The sequence below is a fragment of the Alligator sinensis genome, unplaced genomic scaffold, assembly GCF_000455745.1.
Source record: "Alligator sinensis unplaced genomic scaffold, ASM45574v1 scaffold279_1, whole genome shotgun sequence".
In the NCBI taxonomy this organism is placed as follows: domain Eukaryota; kingdom Metazoa; phylum Chordata; order Crocodylia; family Alligatoridae; genus Alligator; species Alligator sinensis.
In genome coordinates this window covers 331858-346306 of record NW_005842434.1, presented here as the reverse complement: position 1 = coordinate 346306, position 14449 = coordinate 331858, and the positions used below count along the sequence as shown (strand labels likewise).

General features: G+C 38.7%; 1 protein-coding gene across 4 annotated transcripts in view; it reads right to left on the bottom strand.

Annotated features, from left to right (window-relative positions):
- The window catches only part of SNRK (SNF related kinase), a 65424-nt gene that overhangs the window by 47905 nt on the left and 3070 nt on the right, over positions 1–14449 (bottom strand). For 3 of the 4 annotated variants that reach the window (XM_006030270.3, XM_006030269.3, XM_006030271.3), the window contains exons 2-3: positions 10444–10590; positions 3815–4508 (exon numbers count right to left, since the gene is read on the bottom strand). In XM_006030270.3, coding sequence (XP_006030332.1) covers positions 3815–4403 — 589 coding nt within the window. In that variant the 5' untranslated portion in view covers positions 4404–4508; positions 10444–10590. Of the gene's footprint in view, positions 1–3814; positions 4509–10443; positions 10591–13964; positions 14333–14449 lie in introns of those variants that run through there. The other variant, XM_006030272.3, reaches the window with a different exon arrangement.

The following is a 14449-nucleotide window of genomic DNA, read 5'->3' as shown; positions in this document are numbered from 1 at the left end:
AAAAAAGAAATTGAAGGGGGGGGGGGGGGGAAAGGAGGAGGAAGAGTAATATCCTGCCCAAGTTTCCCAAGAGATTCAGCTTTCTTCTATCCACCCTGTCTGCTTGCTCTGCTCACTACTTTCTTAGGTTCCCTATCTGCCTCAGCTTGACCTACTACCCCTCACACAGCTGTTAAGAAAAAGTTCTCAAGGCTAGTCAAGTAGCCAGCATTCCTTTGATGTGTGAAGTGGGACATAAATGCGGGACTGCAGCATTTATAAAATGAGACATGAAGCCTGTTTTTATCTGCTTTCAGGTAGAGTTTGGACCATTTTTAAGTGCAAGCTACCTCAGATCATCAATGTCACAATTTAAAGTTCTCTTATTTCACATTTGGAATATACTTCAAGACGATAAGCAGAGAAATGTTTATCTTCCAAAACACAATACTGAGAAACCATCATATCTCTTCTGATGATCAAAGTATGGGAATATCTTGAACAATATGCTCTCAAGCCAGGCTACCCTGCCTAGAAATTTTATGAAGATTGCAATTACACTGATTTCACACTCTGGGTTTTTTTCCCTTCAAAAATCCCCCCAAAACCCACTATATTTTTAAACCCAACAAACCTGGAACAGTTCTGGCTTAGTCTAAAACAAACTCCAATAGCCCTTTTTAATCAATTTATTTCTACTTTTGGGTGAATTTGAAGTCAACTATTGTGAACCACCATGACAGATTGTTTATTCAATAGCAGTCAAGAAGTTATTTGATAAATTGCAATAGGCCTACAACAGAACAGATGGCTATACATGTGAAAGCAATATAACCTCCTACAATGAAGTTCTAGGATTAAAACTGCCAGCACAATCAGAAGTGGTTATAACAAAATTGCACCGTGCATCCATCTTGGTCCTGCTCTGAGCAGAGAGTTGGACTAGGTGACCTCCTGAGGTTCCTTCCAACCTTTATTTTCTAAGATTTTCTATTATCTGAAAGCTGTGTCCTACCAATGCATGCATCTTACAAGCTGTGTCATATCCACACCTGCAAATATTTCAGGCTCACTCTCAATCTCTGCCTCATGTCTTTCTCTCCTTCCCATAACCTTAGCAATGTATCCCTTCTTGGTTTAAGCATATTAATTTTTCCCCATCATAAAAGCATCCTAGTCTCTTTTACTGCTGCCACCATCTTCTCAATTCCCAAAGACACTTTCTGATCTTATTTCTTTCCTCTTAACACCTGCAACAAGTTGTAGTCCCAAAACTTCAGCTTCTTCCCCATTCCTTTGTAGTGAGGCTCTCTCATATCATGTGACAGAAAGACTGGACTCAACAAGAGCCAAGCAACAGACTTTCTACAAAATGTGAATTCCTAGGTAGGCACTAAAACTGTACTTCTAGAAACTCTTAACGCACAGAAGAACTTAGTTCATCATTTTGACAGGATCAAGAGACCCTTTAAGGACACAGAGGGGGCTGCTAGCTCTGCATGGCAATGACGTGCAGATTTTTTTTTTTTTTTTTTTTTGGGGGGGGGGGGGCGGGGGAATGATGAATCCCCAGGTGGGAGCATTTAAAACAGGCTGTAGCTGAGAGTGGGAGAAAGAGGCTGAAGGAAGGTATTGCTTCAGGAAGAAGCAGAAGAAACCTTCAGGGCTGAACTGAAAGGACAAGGTTATTTTCATTTGATTTGCTTTGATAAGGGTAATAGGCAGAACTACCTGAACTTCTGTGATACCATAGAAGAATCCAAACAAAGAACCTGTTTTTTAAATTAAAAAAAAAAAAAAAAAGATATGGCTGTGACTTGTCCTAAATCACTTGGCCAAAGGCATGACTAGCTCAAGTCATCAACTGCTAGGTACAGCTACCAAAACTGAAGACAAGCTTAACTTTAAGAGCATCTTGATATTAACTCTAAGATGGAAGAGACTGAAACCAATAACTGGGCTACCCTGAAGTTTGCTATTGATATGGATATGCTTTAAAAAAAAAAAAAAAAAAAATCGCTACTTTTCTTAAAACTAAATGTCTTAAGACCCACCTTTACTAGTCAACAGATTGTTTAAATATGGTACAGAAGAGACTGGAAAGTACAATAAACACCTACATTCAAAACTAGAAAAAAAAGACTGAAAGTCAAGTTTTGTATTTAGATCTTCTTACGAAGAAATCTGAGATCTCAGATTAAGAGAACTACCTCACCCCACACCCTAAGATCTGCTCCTTTATCCAGGAGCAACATACAATGTCTTAAGCAATAACAAGAGGCAAAACATTATTAAAAGCCTGAAACAAAGCAGCTTTAAATATTTTGTTAGCTATCACCACCAGAAACACAACCCTGAAAAAACCTTGAGTACATGCAAGACTGTGAAGTTCTACTATGTGATATGAAAACAAAATAAAGGAATGGGTAATTGCATGGCTAGTACAAGAGGCATTTGACCACAGTAAAAGGTATTGCAGACTGTCGTAGGATAGTACATCCACTGAAGCTTTTCTTTTTTTCAGATGCTTGCCCAGTTGTACAGTAATATGCTACAAAATTGAGTGGCAGGTAATTGTGCTAATGGATGGATATGCACAAGTGACCAAATTAAAAAGAATTAACTGGGGTAGGGCAAGGATCAGCTCTGCAGTAATGCTCTGACAGCTCCTGCCCTATTTAAATAAAAGTTAAGATTAGGAAACTTCATCTCAGTCTTTAGCTTTTACTTACTGAAAGTCAACAGCAAACATTTACTACAGAAGACTTGCATGCTCAGCCCCTTGTAACTTGCTGCAGTTTGATCATTTGTCCATGCTCTCAACCTGACCCCAGTAATGGACCTCAGATGGTATACAGCTTTGACCACTGACTTTGGTATACAGCTACCAAAATCAATGGTATAGTCGTTATTTTCCAAACGTGCCAAACTTGCACATGTATGAGAAGAATTAACTTTAAAAAAAAAGAGAATTCTTAAATCTATCAGTCTACTTGGAGTTGGCAACCTACAGCCCACAGGCTACGTCTAGCGTGCTTAGCATGGGCACTAACTACATTTAGCAGCCATTGGGTTGCAAGCATTTCAGCTGCAACTAGGCAGCAGGGGAGGCAGTTGGTTTACAATTGCTGGCCAACCCTGGCCCAAGTTGCACTATTTCAGCCTGCCACTCCTAAAAGGTTCCCAACCCCTGGCCTATATATATTGTAGGTACGGTCTACAGAAGCTAAAAGGAAAGCAGCTCTATATTTTGGTTGTTGGCACAATTAGTTTTCATTTTATTTTTTTTGGTAGTGAACCTTTTGTCGGCTCTCTACCTTTTACAGCCGAGTCACAAATCTCATGAACTAGATGAGTTACTACTTCCCCTTAGGTCAACTCAGTCACCCTATAAACGTGCTTCACCTCCAGATGTGCTATTTCCAATACTAAGATAATGATGCTCTTCTGTTCCATGAGATCTTAAACTATCGCCTTTCTGGTCCCACAAAGGAGGCTGTGTTTTGTTTATACAGATACACAAGAGATATACTGCATCCATCTTACTACTGGTAAATTGTTATAATACACTGCATGTTTTCATTTTTAATATTTGATATAAAAATATAGAAGATTTAAGACCAGCTTTGAAAGTTCTTGAGCAGGCTGAATATTATCTCCTTCAAATAAAGCTGTTGCAACCTTGACTCACAGGTGATTGTAGGCTTACTATAATACTTCTTGCTGATTACTCAGCTTCCAACCATGGAATTATCTTGAAAGGGAAAACAACTGATACAATATCCAAATATGCAAGTCAAGATTACTGTTTAAACTTAACAACACGGTAACTTACCCACTGCCGGTGCATCATATTCATCCCCAAGTAAAATTTCAGGAGCAGAATAGGCAAGAGATCCACAACTTGTTGTGAGCTTCTTCCCAGGTTGAAATTTGTTGCTGAAGCCAAAGTCAGTCAATTTCACAAGTCCTTGTTTTTCAAAAAAGACCACGTTCTCTGGTTTTAAGTCTCTGTGAACTACATGTAGCTTATGGCAGTAAGATATGGCATGAACTATCTGAGCAAAATATTTCTTAGCCAGTTCCTCATTAAGACCCTCCTCATGTTTCATGATGTAATCAAACATATCTCCTCCATCACCAAGTTCTAAGATAAGATAAAGTTTGGTCTGGGTGTCAATTACTTCATACAAGCGTACAATATTCGGATGCTGCACTAGTTTCATGCATCTAACTTCTTGGAAAAGATGCCCAGTGGCTAAAGTGTCCAGTTTGGTCTTGTCAATTACTTTCACTGCTACTTTTTCACCTGTGAAGACATGTCGAGCAAGTTTGACCACAGCAAAATGGCCTCTTCCCAAGGTTTTATCCAAATCATACAATCCAGCAATTTTCCCATCATACCCTCGTTTGAAGCCTGCCATACTGTTCCAGGAGAAGGAAGAATGCTTAAACTGTTTGGAATTGCAACCTTCTCATATAAGAGTGTCTGTTGAAAATAAATAATCCATTGTCACTGACAAACATATCTAAAATAAAAGGAGAGAGATAAAATTACTTCTAGGATATATTCACGTTACCTATAACACAAGTCATTCTTCCAAATAAAATTTAACACAAGCATTACAGAATTCTCCTGCAGTCATCCAACAAATGAGTTCTTTAAAGAGATTGGTTTGTGACTAAAATTATGCAGCTGTGACTGGCATCTGGCAGGGGGAAAAAAAATCAAGCCAACAAGCATTTTTTATATAATTTACTTTAAATGCAATATAAAGAGAAATAATTTTAACAGTTTACTGAAAAGAAGGGTAGAAGGATTTTAATGCTTAAATTCTCTGCTAAAAACTGGATAACTGATTTTCCTTAAATATGGAAAATGAACAAACACTTTAAGGAAGCTGTATCTTAGAAAGATTAGTTGTTTCAAGTTACAGTATGAAAAACTGGCAATTCAACAAGCATTTAAGCAGCAGTATATTTGTTAAAAGGTAAAAGAGAAGAGTCAAAGTAATGCCAAAATAACTTCCTATCACAAGATAACTGTTTTGTGCCAAATGTTAAAATATACCAGAAACTGAGATGAATATGCACTCCCCACATCAGTGTTTTACTGCACTGACTATAAAATTAGAAGCATAAAAATCTCATTTAGAAATGGGTATGATGAAGTAAAGGAATTCACATTATTCCTTTAAAAGAGACTAATAACTAAATATAAAAACAACAGCAATTAAAATAATAAGCCAAGATTAAGTATTTGGAATGGATTAATAATGCATTGTACCAAATAAAAATATAAAGTTATTAACATTCATATTTTAACTAGAGTTTCAAACTTGATATCTAAATACCTTATTTAAGCTTTTAAACTGAAGTACCCAGAGCTATAAATATTCAACGAGAGAGAGAGAGAGAGAGAGAGAGAGAGAGAGAGAGATCAGGACACTTTATTTAGAAGCCTACATAGGGATATAGGTACTCAGCAACTCACTAAGCACTTGTAATATTTAATATACTGGTAGCTGACTATTTTATGTAATGGTCAAATTCATAATCACTAGTGAAGTTCTTGAGCCTGAAGAGTCCACTGCTATTTTTATTTTCTATACTTATAGATCTTTCTCCCAATATCATTAACTTAGGTTTAAATAAGTCAAACTGTAACTTCTAGTAGTTACTCATACCCCACCAGAATACACAACAACTAAAAACTTAAGCATTAAAAGAGATCATTTCAAAACAAGTGAAATGCAGGAAGAAAATCCTCACTGTTCTGATTCTACAACACCACAACAGTCAAGTTTCAAGCATTGCATACCAGATGCTACTGAATAGTTGGTTCATTTCCTTGTTAAAAACCAAGTACCAAATTTTGATATCACTGAAGTCAGTGCAAAGACTCCCCATATGCTTCACTATATATCTCTTTTTATTTAAAGTTACTCAGGATTTTTCTGCAAGAGAAGTACTAGGGAAACTGCCAGCCATGGTACTGTAAAAGAGTAACACCCAAAGAAACCGAGTCAATGGAGTGCAATGAGTCACTCAATTCCGGAATCCAAACCTAACACCACAGAAAACTCCCAGAGTACTTGTCAGGAAACTACTCAAAGACTTCTTCAAAGAAATACCAGGATAACAAGCACCCCATGCATGTGAGAACAGATGCAACTGGACGGACAGGAAGGTGCAAATGCACTGAAAGGAAAGATCCACAACATGCAATCCTAATTCACACCTTTGTCAGAGAGCAAACAGAGAATCTGTGCCCTTGAAATATATATGCCCTTTGAGAAGAAAAGATGCATCACCTCCCTAAATAACACATTCTGAACTATTAATGAAGGAACTGGTATTTTATATTACAGCTCCCATTCTCAATCAAGGGAGAAGCTTGCAAAGATCACCCTCAACTTCACTTAGACACTGTCAGTATAACCAGGGTAGACTTCAGAACAGGACATGAAACAGTTGATGGCATTGATCTCTCCTCTAGGCCATGAAAAGAGTAACCTGCTGCCCCTCAAACATGGTAACAGTTATGAGCACTGGGTTCCAATGGCTTCAGTTAAGGGTCTATCATGGGCCAGCCCCAACTGGCCACATGGCCAATTTAAGATATGAATGAGCCACAAAGTTGTATGCGGAACAACTTTGTGGCTCATTCACTGTATTATCACACCTCAAATACAATTCCCCTTAAATAACACGTCAGAGGCCAAAGAGATATTGAGTGAAATCAAAAAGGACAATGAGGGCTTTCCTTAGAGACACAGTCCCATTTTTATGGAAACAAGCTTAAACTAAGTTTCAAATCCTTCAACAAGCACTTTTCTCCTCCCAACTGTGAACCTGAGCTAAGGTGTATTGAAAACAAAGATACAAAACAAATAAAAACTCAACCCACCAAAACAAAAAAAACCCAACCTTAGGATAAAAAGGACAAGACATCAGATGTACCCTTTGTTTTGTACAATGCATAAAATTATGTTATAGCATACAACACGTGCATGTGCCAACTAAATTTAGAGCTTAGAATGAATGCTTGACAAATGCACCTGCAACTCCCATTTTTGGTTTACAAGGTAGAGTCTAGGACTATAGAGACCCATGGTTTATTCTTGGCACTACCACTAGTTTACTGGGCTGTTTTAAACAAGTAATAGTGTTAGTGCCTCACTTTCCTCATCTGTAAAATAACAGACACTTTCTTTTTTTTGTGCAAAGTAGCAAGCTTCGGTGTTCCAAGCAGGAAATCCTATGAGCAGCTGGAAACGTTTTAACTGTCATGTCAATTAGATCTACTTGAAAAACATTTTAATCAGGATTTTTTTTAACTGTTCTAAATGCAGGTCATCCTAGTCTATGCTTGCGTTCAGCCACACCCATCTGACAATAACTGTCTGCAGTAAGAGTCATCTGCAAGTAACTAGAATTCAGAACAGAGCCGCTGCAAAACCCTAGGAGTCGCATGTCTTTCCTCATAAACCACTATGAGCAGTTTCTACAAGGATCTGCAGAGACAGTTTTATTACAGAAAGAAGCACGCAATTGTTACTGAAACCTCAGATTAAGTGAGAATGCCAATAAAAAAAATACATCAAATGGGCATACATACACTGCTCTCCTCCTACTTTGCCTGCCAGAACACTCTAATTCACCAAGTCACTAAAGATTTAGGCTTTGCATGAGATCTAAATGGCATCTGCCTACTTCACTGCATCTAACTTCTACTTATTAGATAAAGTCTTGTTCCAAAAGAAGTTGTACTGTTATCAATAGCAATGAAGTCTTCATTGTTCTTGCCTGGGCAATACACCTGCTCTCTAAAGAAGTCAAATCAAGGCACATCTATTACAATCCTGGTCCCTCTGCTGAACAAAGGGGGTTTCTTTTGTTTTTGCTAAGAATGGGACTGATGATGCTTAAACCTATTTGACAAAATGTAAGTGCAGTAAGACAGTAAGTGCAGAATGTCACAGAAAAGAAAAGCACTTGACAAAGTAGGATCTACTTTAAGTGTTTATTAGCTATTCTTTTTCATTTTATTTATTCCAGTAGCATCAGCATGACTGCTTTATATTCTACTTTAAATAACTCATTTATTTACCTAAAACTCTCAGTCCACCAAAACACTTTACCAACAAGGTAAACGAAGACCTTCTGAATTTTGGAGCATAAGAAACCAAAAAGCTAATAATATAAAAAAAGCAAACAAGCAAGCAAGCACACATTTATTTTATCATAGCAAGCTTTAGTGTATTTATAAGCTGGAAATGTACTCCACTAAAATGCACCAAATAATATATAAGAATGTTTCAAGACACAAAAGATTAATTGAAAACAGCCACAAAAAATAGCTTTCCCTTTTCGTTCAGTGCTTTATTATAGTTACACTGCTACAGATAAAACCATACCAACATTCAAGTCCTATTTTCTGCCTTTAACTGGGCCATTAAAACATACTAGGTCAAAACATAGTTTTTGAAATAGCCCAAGAAAAAATGTTAATTTGAAATGTCACTGAATTGGTAGAAGTACAAAACTAAAGTTTTATAGTAAAGGATGTTTTGCTCTACAAAACTCTGTTTTTACTGAAAATAAAGTGGATTCTCAGACATGTCTAACCTAATTCAATAGATTTTCCAAGATTTCAAGCCTGTGTGAAAAGTGGGCCAGGACCCCCAGCATGGGGCCTTGAAGGAAAATTGCAGAGGGAAGCAGAATCCAACTTTTACAAATCTGCTGCAAAAGGAATGAAAGCCGAGACTGCTAAACATTCAAAGTTTCTGTAGTTCTAACTGGATTTTCTCTCCTGTTCCGACTGTTTTTTTGATCACTTGCTCACTCTCTTTCTAGCTCTCGCTCTCTCAACTCATCTCACTCCAAGCTTGCCCCAGTCTCCCTTTTTCCCCACAAACCCCTTCTTAAAACGTTAGGGACCTGTTTGCTACTAAGATATTGTTCACTTTACATGTGCATCCACCACTTGCCCTGTGCCTGTTTTGCCTATTTTGATCATAAAACACTTTGGGACAGGAATCACCTACCATGCTACACAGCAGGGTCCTAGCACTATTTTTAGTTGGTCCTTAGGCACTACTATAATAAACATTACCAGCAATCATCCTGCAAAAGGACTTATGTTAGGTCCCCATTATGTGTGGATTGTTTTGTTTTTTTAGATTTTGGTCCAAAATTAACAAAGCATCAGATAGAATGTTTCACTGGATAAGAGGACAAGGAATAAAAGACTCTTTGGAAGTACAGGGCAGGATTAGTTTTCCAAATCTGGAGACATTTGAGCAGCAGACTCCTCACGATAGAGCCCCCCGACTTTTAAGGTTAACCAATTCTACCATTCTTTTTCTTGCAGTCAAGGACCAAACCATGGTTCTCATCATGCCCTAGATCATTTCATCTGTATAAAAACATTTACCCCCCGCTAATGCATGGTACCCTCAAGACTTCTGGGGAACCAACTAGTGCATGCAGATACTGGGGTATAAGCATGAGCTTTCCCATGGAAGAAATAAAGTGCACCCTATGACTCTAGTAAGATGTGATCCACACTATGAAAATCTAAGAACCCCGGCACTGATAGTCTCCAGCAGAAACTTATGCTTCAGGCTGTAGCTCCAATACCAATTACTTCCTGTACTGCATTTATGTACTTTGATCCTATACTCAACATGTACTAGTACAAAATAGTGTATAGACAAGTCATAACAGACAACATTCAGCAGAATAAGAGTTTGCAGAGTTCTACAGAGCAGTTCTCATCATATTTTCAAATATTGCAGTGGAGAAAGATGAGCATTAGACTTAAAAAAAAATTGCTCCACCCATTCCATATTATTCCCGCTGGCATTCTATTTTTGCCAATTTTGAGCATTAGGCATTTTATTTCCACTCGCACCAAATAGGCACATTGAAATAAATCCATTTTGACAGTAAATGCAGCCAACTACTTTTTTCTACTGCAGAGCTCCCTAAAGCAGCAAATAGCTCTTTCCTTAGCCCCCAAAATATTAGTTAATTTGATTACAAACTAGCCAATAGATAAATGATGATAATATATCAAGGAAATGGCAAGCTTTTTGATTAACTTTCCTTGATTCCAGAAATAAAACTATATAGTCTTCTCATTCCAAGCAGTTAGTTTTTCAAAGGCTGGTAGGCACTATCCAAGTAATTTTGGCTCATCTCTGGAACTCTAAATCCCTTATCTTCCTACTTCCTCCTACTCCCTATATTTTTTTTAATAAGCGGAAGCCTGAAACTGTTACAGAAGGGCTGCCTATGCAACTGCAATATATAAACAGTATTGTTGGGGGCCATATCATGATTGAGGGTACTGTTTTCTATGAAACAGAGACATCTCAGTGTTTATTTGGAAAGTTATTTGTATGGATTTTATCGAAAGAAAGAAGAGACAGGTCAAATTTCTGTTCTACCAACCTTGACAGTGCCCCTTCAGAGGGATCATCTGGGTCTATTCTTTGCTCATGAAGTCTCATCAATGCATTGTCTTTTCCAAGGGTCTACTTATTGGTGTCTCCAAAGGAAGTTCTGATGTCAGTTTTGCATTCTTTTTTCCCTTAGTTCCTAAGCAAGCAAAGATGTTTTTAATTATTACTCCTCCCTACTATAAGTAAATATTTATAGACCATAAAAAAATTAACATTTCACACCATTTTATCCAACATTCAGATAGTACCTCAATGCCAGTCAATACTTTCTAGCAACTGAAATACCCCAATACTGCAGCACATAATTCAAAGAAAACAGCAGCAGAACAATGCAACGTGTTTTTTTTCCATCCCATGTGGACTGACATAGGTAGGTTAAAAAAAAAGTCAAACGTGAACCAAGCTCTGAAAGTTTAGCTACAAATACACACAGGTACTGCTAAAACCCAAAGCTAAATGTTTGTAAGCTCAAACATTTCCCATTAAAATAAGATTTCAACAACACCTCTTCGACCTAAATTCGAGAGAGCTTCACTTGTTCAGCAAATGTCTCAGATAGTATAAGAGCTCAGAGACAATTGGTTTAAGCATAATATGCATTCATAATACTGAAACTTTTCCATTAGGGCCTGTAACCACAAGCTACTTCACCTTAAGGATTCACAGTGTCCTTCCTCACCCCCAGTTATTCAGTTTGTTTTTTTTAATCTTCATCACTAACCTCTTAAGTTAGTTTAGAATTGGCAGAAAAGTGAAATTCATTGTGCTTTAATATCTGTAGACTACAGCCATAAAATCCTGAGCCATTGTCTTATATTTCAAGATAAGCCAGGTCAAACCTGGTAGTAATTGAATAAGAGACTGCTGAAGAAGACAATGGATAATACAGGACAATGGATAATGCTGGAAGATCTTTTCCAAGCTGGTATAACATCAGTGCCCCAAAAAAACTATAAGGGGGTCAGTGTGCAGATGAGAGATGCAGGCTTTCAAATGAAAGATCTCATCCATTTACAATTATTCAAGATTATATGGCACTTTTCCTTCAAGAAGTTCTTAACAATTAACACCCTGGCCAAATTCATTGCTGGAGTCTACACTCTGCCAATTTACATCCTCTCCACTTTTCAAATAGATGCACAATTTTTCATATCCTACTGCTGTGTAGAAGCTGTTTTAACATCTCTTTATATTATATATGGGGCTGCATTACAGATGCATAAACCACAGAATATATTATTATGTGCCACCTCAAAAGTGGTTAACAACGTGCCTGATAGTATTCTGCAACACATGATGGGCTCATTGTTATGTACAACATCGGGGTCAAACATGGCCCATGGCCAGAGCCAGCCCATGATGATGGGTCATCAACCTCATGGGGCTTCTTGTGAGCATCTTGGGGGGTCAGATCCATCTTGCAGGGCTCATCATAGCTGCTGCCAGACCCGCTGTTTCAGTGCAGCTCCAGAACCAAGAACGTTAACATCACTCATTTCCCCTCCCCACTACCCCCACACTTACCCACTGCTGAAATCAAGGGTGTTTGGTCACCCTGGTTTCTAAAATTGGCTGTAGGGGAAAAGGGGAGCCAAGCAGCAGTGGTATTAACTCTCTGGGTTCCAGTTGCACTGAAACAGCAGATCTGGCAGCCACAGGGATTAACACTGTTCATGCACTGTCCTGGCTGCAGGGACAAATGAGTTTGACATCCAATATAAAACATAACCTAAAATAAGAAAAAGATGACTTAATTAAAAGAAAGCACTAGATGGCCATACAGTTAAGATGCACAACAGTGCAGCAAAGAGTTTTCAGGTTAACAATAAAGTGCTTCACGAGATTTTGGGGAGAAAAGAACAAGAGAAGTATTACTGGCAAGCCTCATGAAAAAGATGCATTTTGAGGAGGAAGCTTGCTACACTCTTAATAGTGTGTGCCTGGCAGAAGAGACAGCATGGAGATAGACAAGGCAGCAAAAAAAAGCAGGATAAGTGGTAGTGATCATGCATAAAATGATTCCAGAATGAAGGGTGCAAGATTAAATTGAAGATGTCGGATAGAAAAGAAGTTGCATAAACCTGATATAGAAGGCATACAGGGAGCAGAGCGAACTGAAGGGAAGGGAAGACAAGGTGATCAGAACAGCATGAGACAAAGGTTATCTTCACTGTATGAATATAGAAAAAAAGAGGTTGCAGCTAAACTAAGAGGTTGGGTAGATACATACATTTACACCCATTTTAAAGAGATGTACTAATAGTTTTAAATAAATTGAATGTGAAAACCTATTGGAATTTAGACTACCTGATTTATTGCACTACTGGAAAAGATTAAAGGTTCTAGGTCACCTACGCTGGGCTGACTTAAATTCACTCCCATTCTAGGGTCAGTAGGTGTTGTAACAGGATTCAAGCTTAGGGAATATCAGTAAAACTGAAAAGTTTTAAAACACCGACTATACAAAGGAAATTAAGTGGGGGGGTTTAAATTTTTGGCTGTTTATACTGTATAAAAGAAAAACAAGAATTTAACCTGTGTTTATGCAACCTTAGCTGCATCAGAAATGTCAAATCCAGCCTTCCCCAAATTTGATGGAAGCTTTGATGCCTCAGATGTGGATTGCAAGGTCTATAAAATGTAATTCAAAAGGATGAGGACCTGAGGTCTTTAACTACCAAGCTCTTCAGGCATTTGGAGTTTGCTAAAAATATTTGCATTTCCTAACTATCTGGATAAAAGTTAACTTCCCTTCCCAGTAATTCAGGTTTCACTTAAAATAACCCTAATCACCAGATGAAAACAAGGTAGGCAAGACATGAATTGCTAATATAAAAACAAATAGGAAAACTCTCAAAAACATGGGTCTTTAATATATTAAATCAAATATGAACAGGCCCTGTTTAAAATAGTGCACAGCAACAGATATTTATAAATTTGTTCTGTTTCACAATCTACAAGAGCTAGCCATCATTGCTACCCAATGTAATCAACAGACTCCCCAGTACTTTTTGTTGATAACAGTTGAAGTCAGCTGCCTTTTCATTCTATATGATGTACTTCAAATAACGAATACAGAACTAATCAATTCCTCAGTGGGACATTTCTTGAGAGACCTGCTTAACCTTTTTAGAATCCATAAAACACTAAATTTATTCCCACTTTGCCTGGATACATATACTATCCCCCAAAGTCTAAAGGTCTCAAAGTTTTCCCCACAAAAATGCTCTCAAAACAACAGTCTGCATGACTAAGTAGTGGCTGCTGCACAGAGGGCAGGCTTAAACAGATCTCAACTCTCACCATTTGGACGCGATTCATTCATGCTACAAAATGCCTATAAGTCATACAGCCAATTTCTATGGTGCCAAGAACTGCTCTTTTACCATGGAGGCAGCTACTTCCCCTCCCCCCACATTTCTAGTCTTAACAAGACGTTTAAGAGGAGGATGCATGTAAAGCGGCCCAATACGAGCCAACAAGTGAAGCATTCCTACAACATTTCTGTACCTCCCAGTCAAAGCTCTCTCCTTCAGGGACTGACTCTGTGCTGAAAGAGCCTCTCCACAGGTGTTTCAAGCCATAAAAAGGCCAACTGGAAGTAGGTCACATTGCTCTCCAGCCAGCCTCCAGCCACAGCAGGCATTTTCCCCAGTGGCTCTTCAGCACTCGACGCAGCCGAACACCAAGACTCGCGCATCTCTACCTACGGCTCCCTCTGTACATAGGGCTTCCTGAGCACCTGCCATCTAGACCAGAAACCGCTGAGAAGTTATTTCCCAGAGACGCGGCCACCTGTCAAGCGGCTTTACTGCAGGAACCGCAGGGAGCGCGAAGGGCACCTCGATGCCCCCGGCTGGCCCTGCCCGCGGGCCCCGCTCCCCTCCCAGAGTTGAGATGCACTGTCATCTCCCCTCCAGCCGGCCTGGCGCTGTCCTGCCCTGCCCTCCCGCCAAGGAGGGCGAGGCGGCCCCGCTGCCACACCGGGGCAGCGG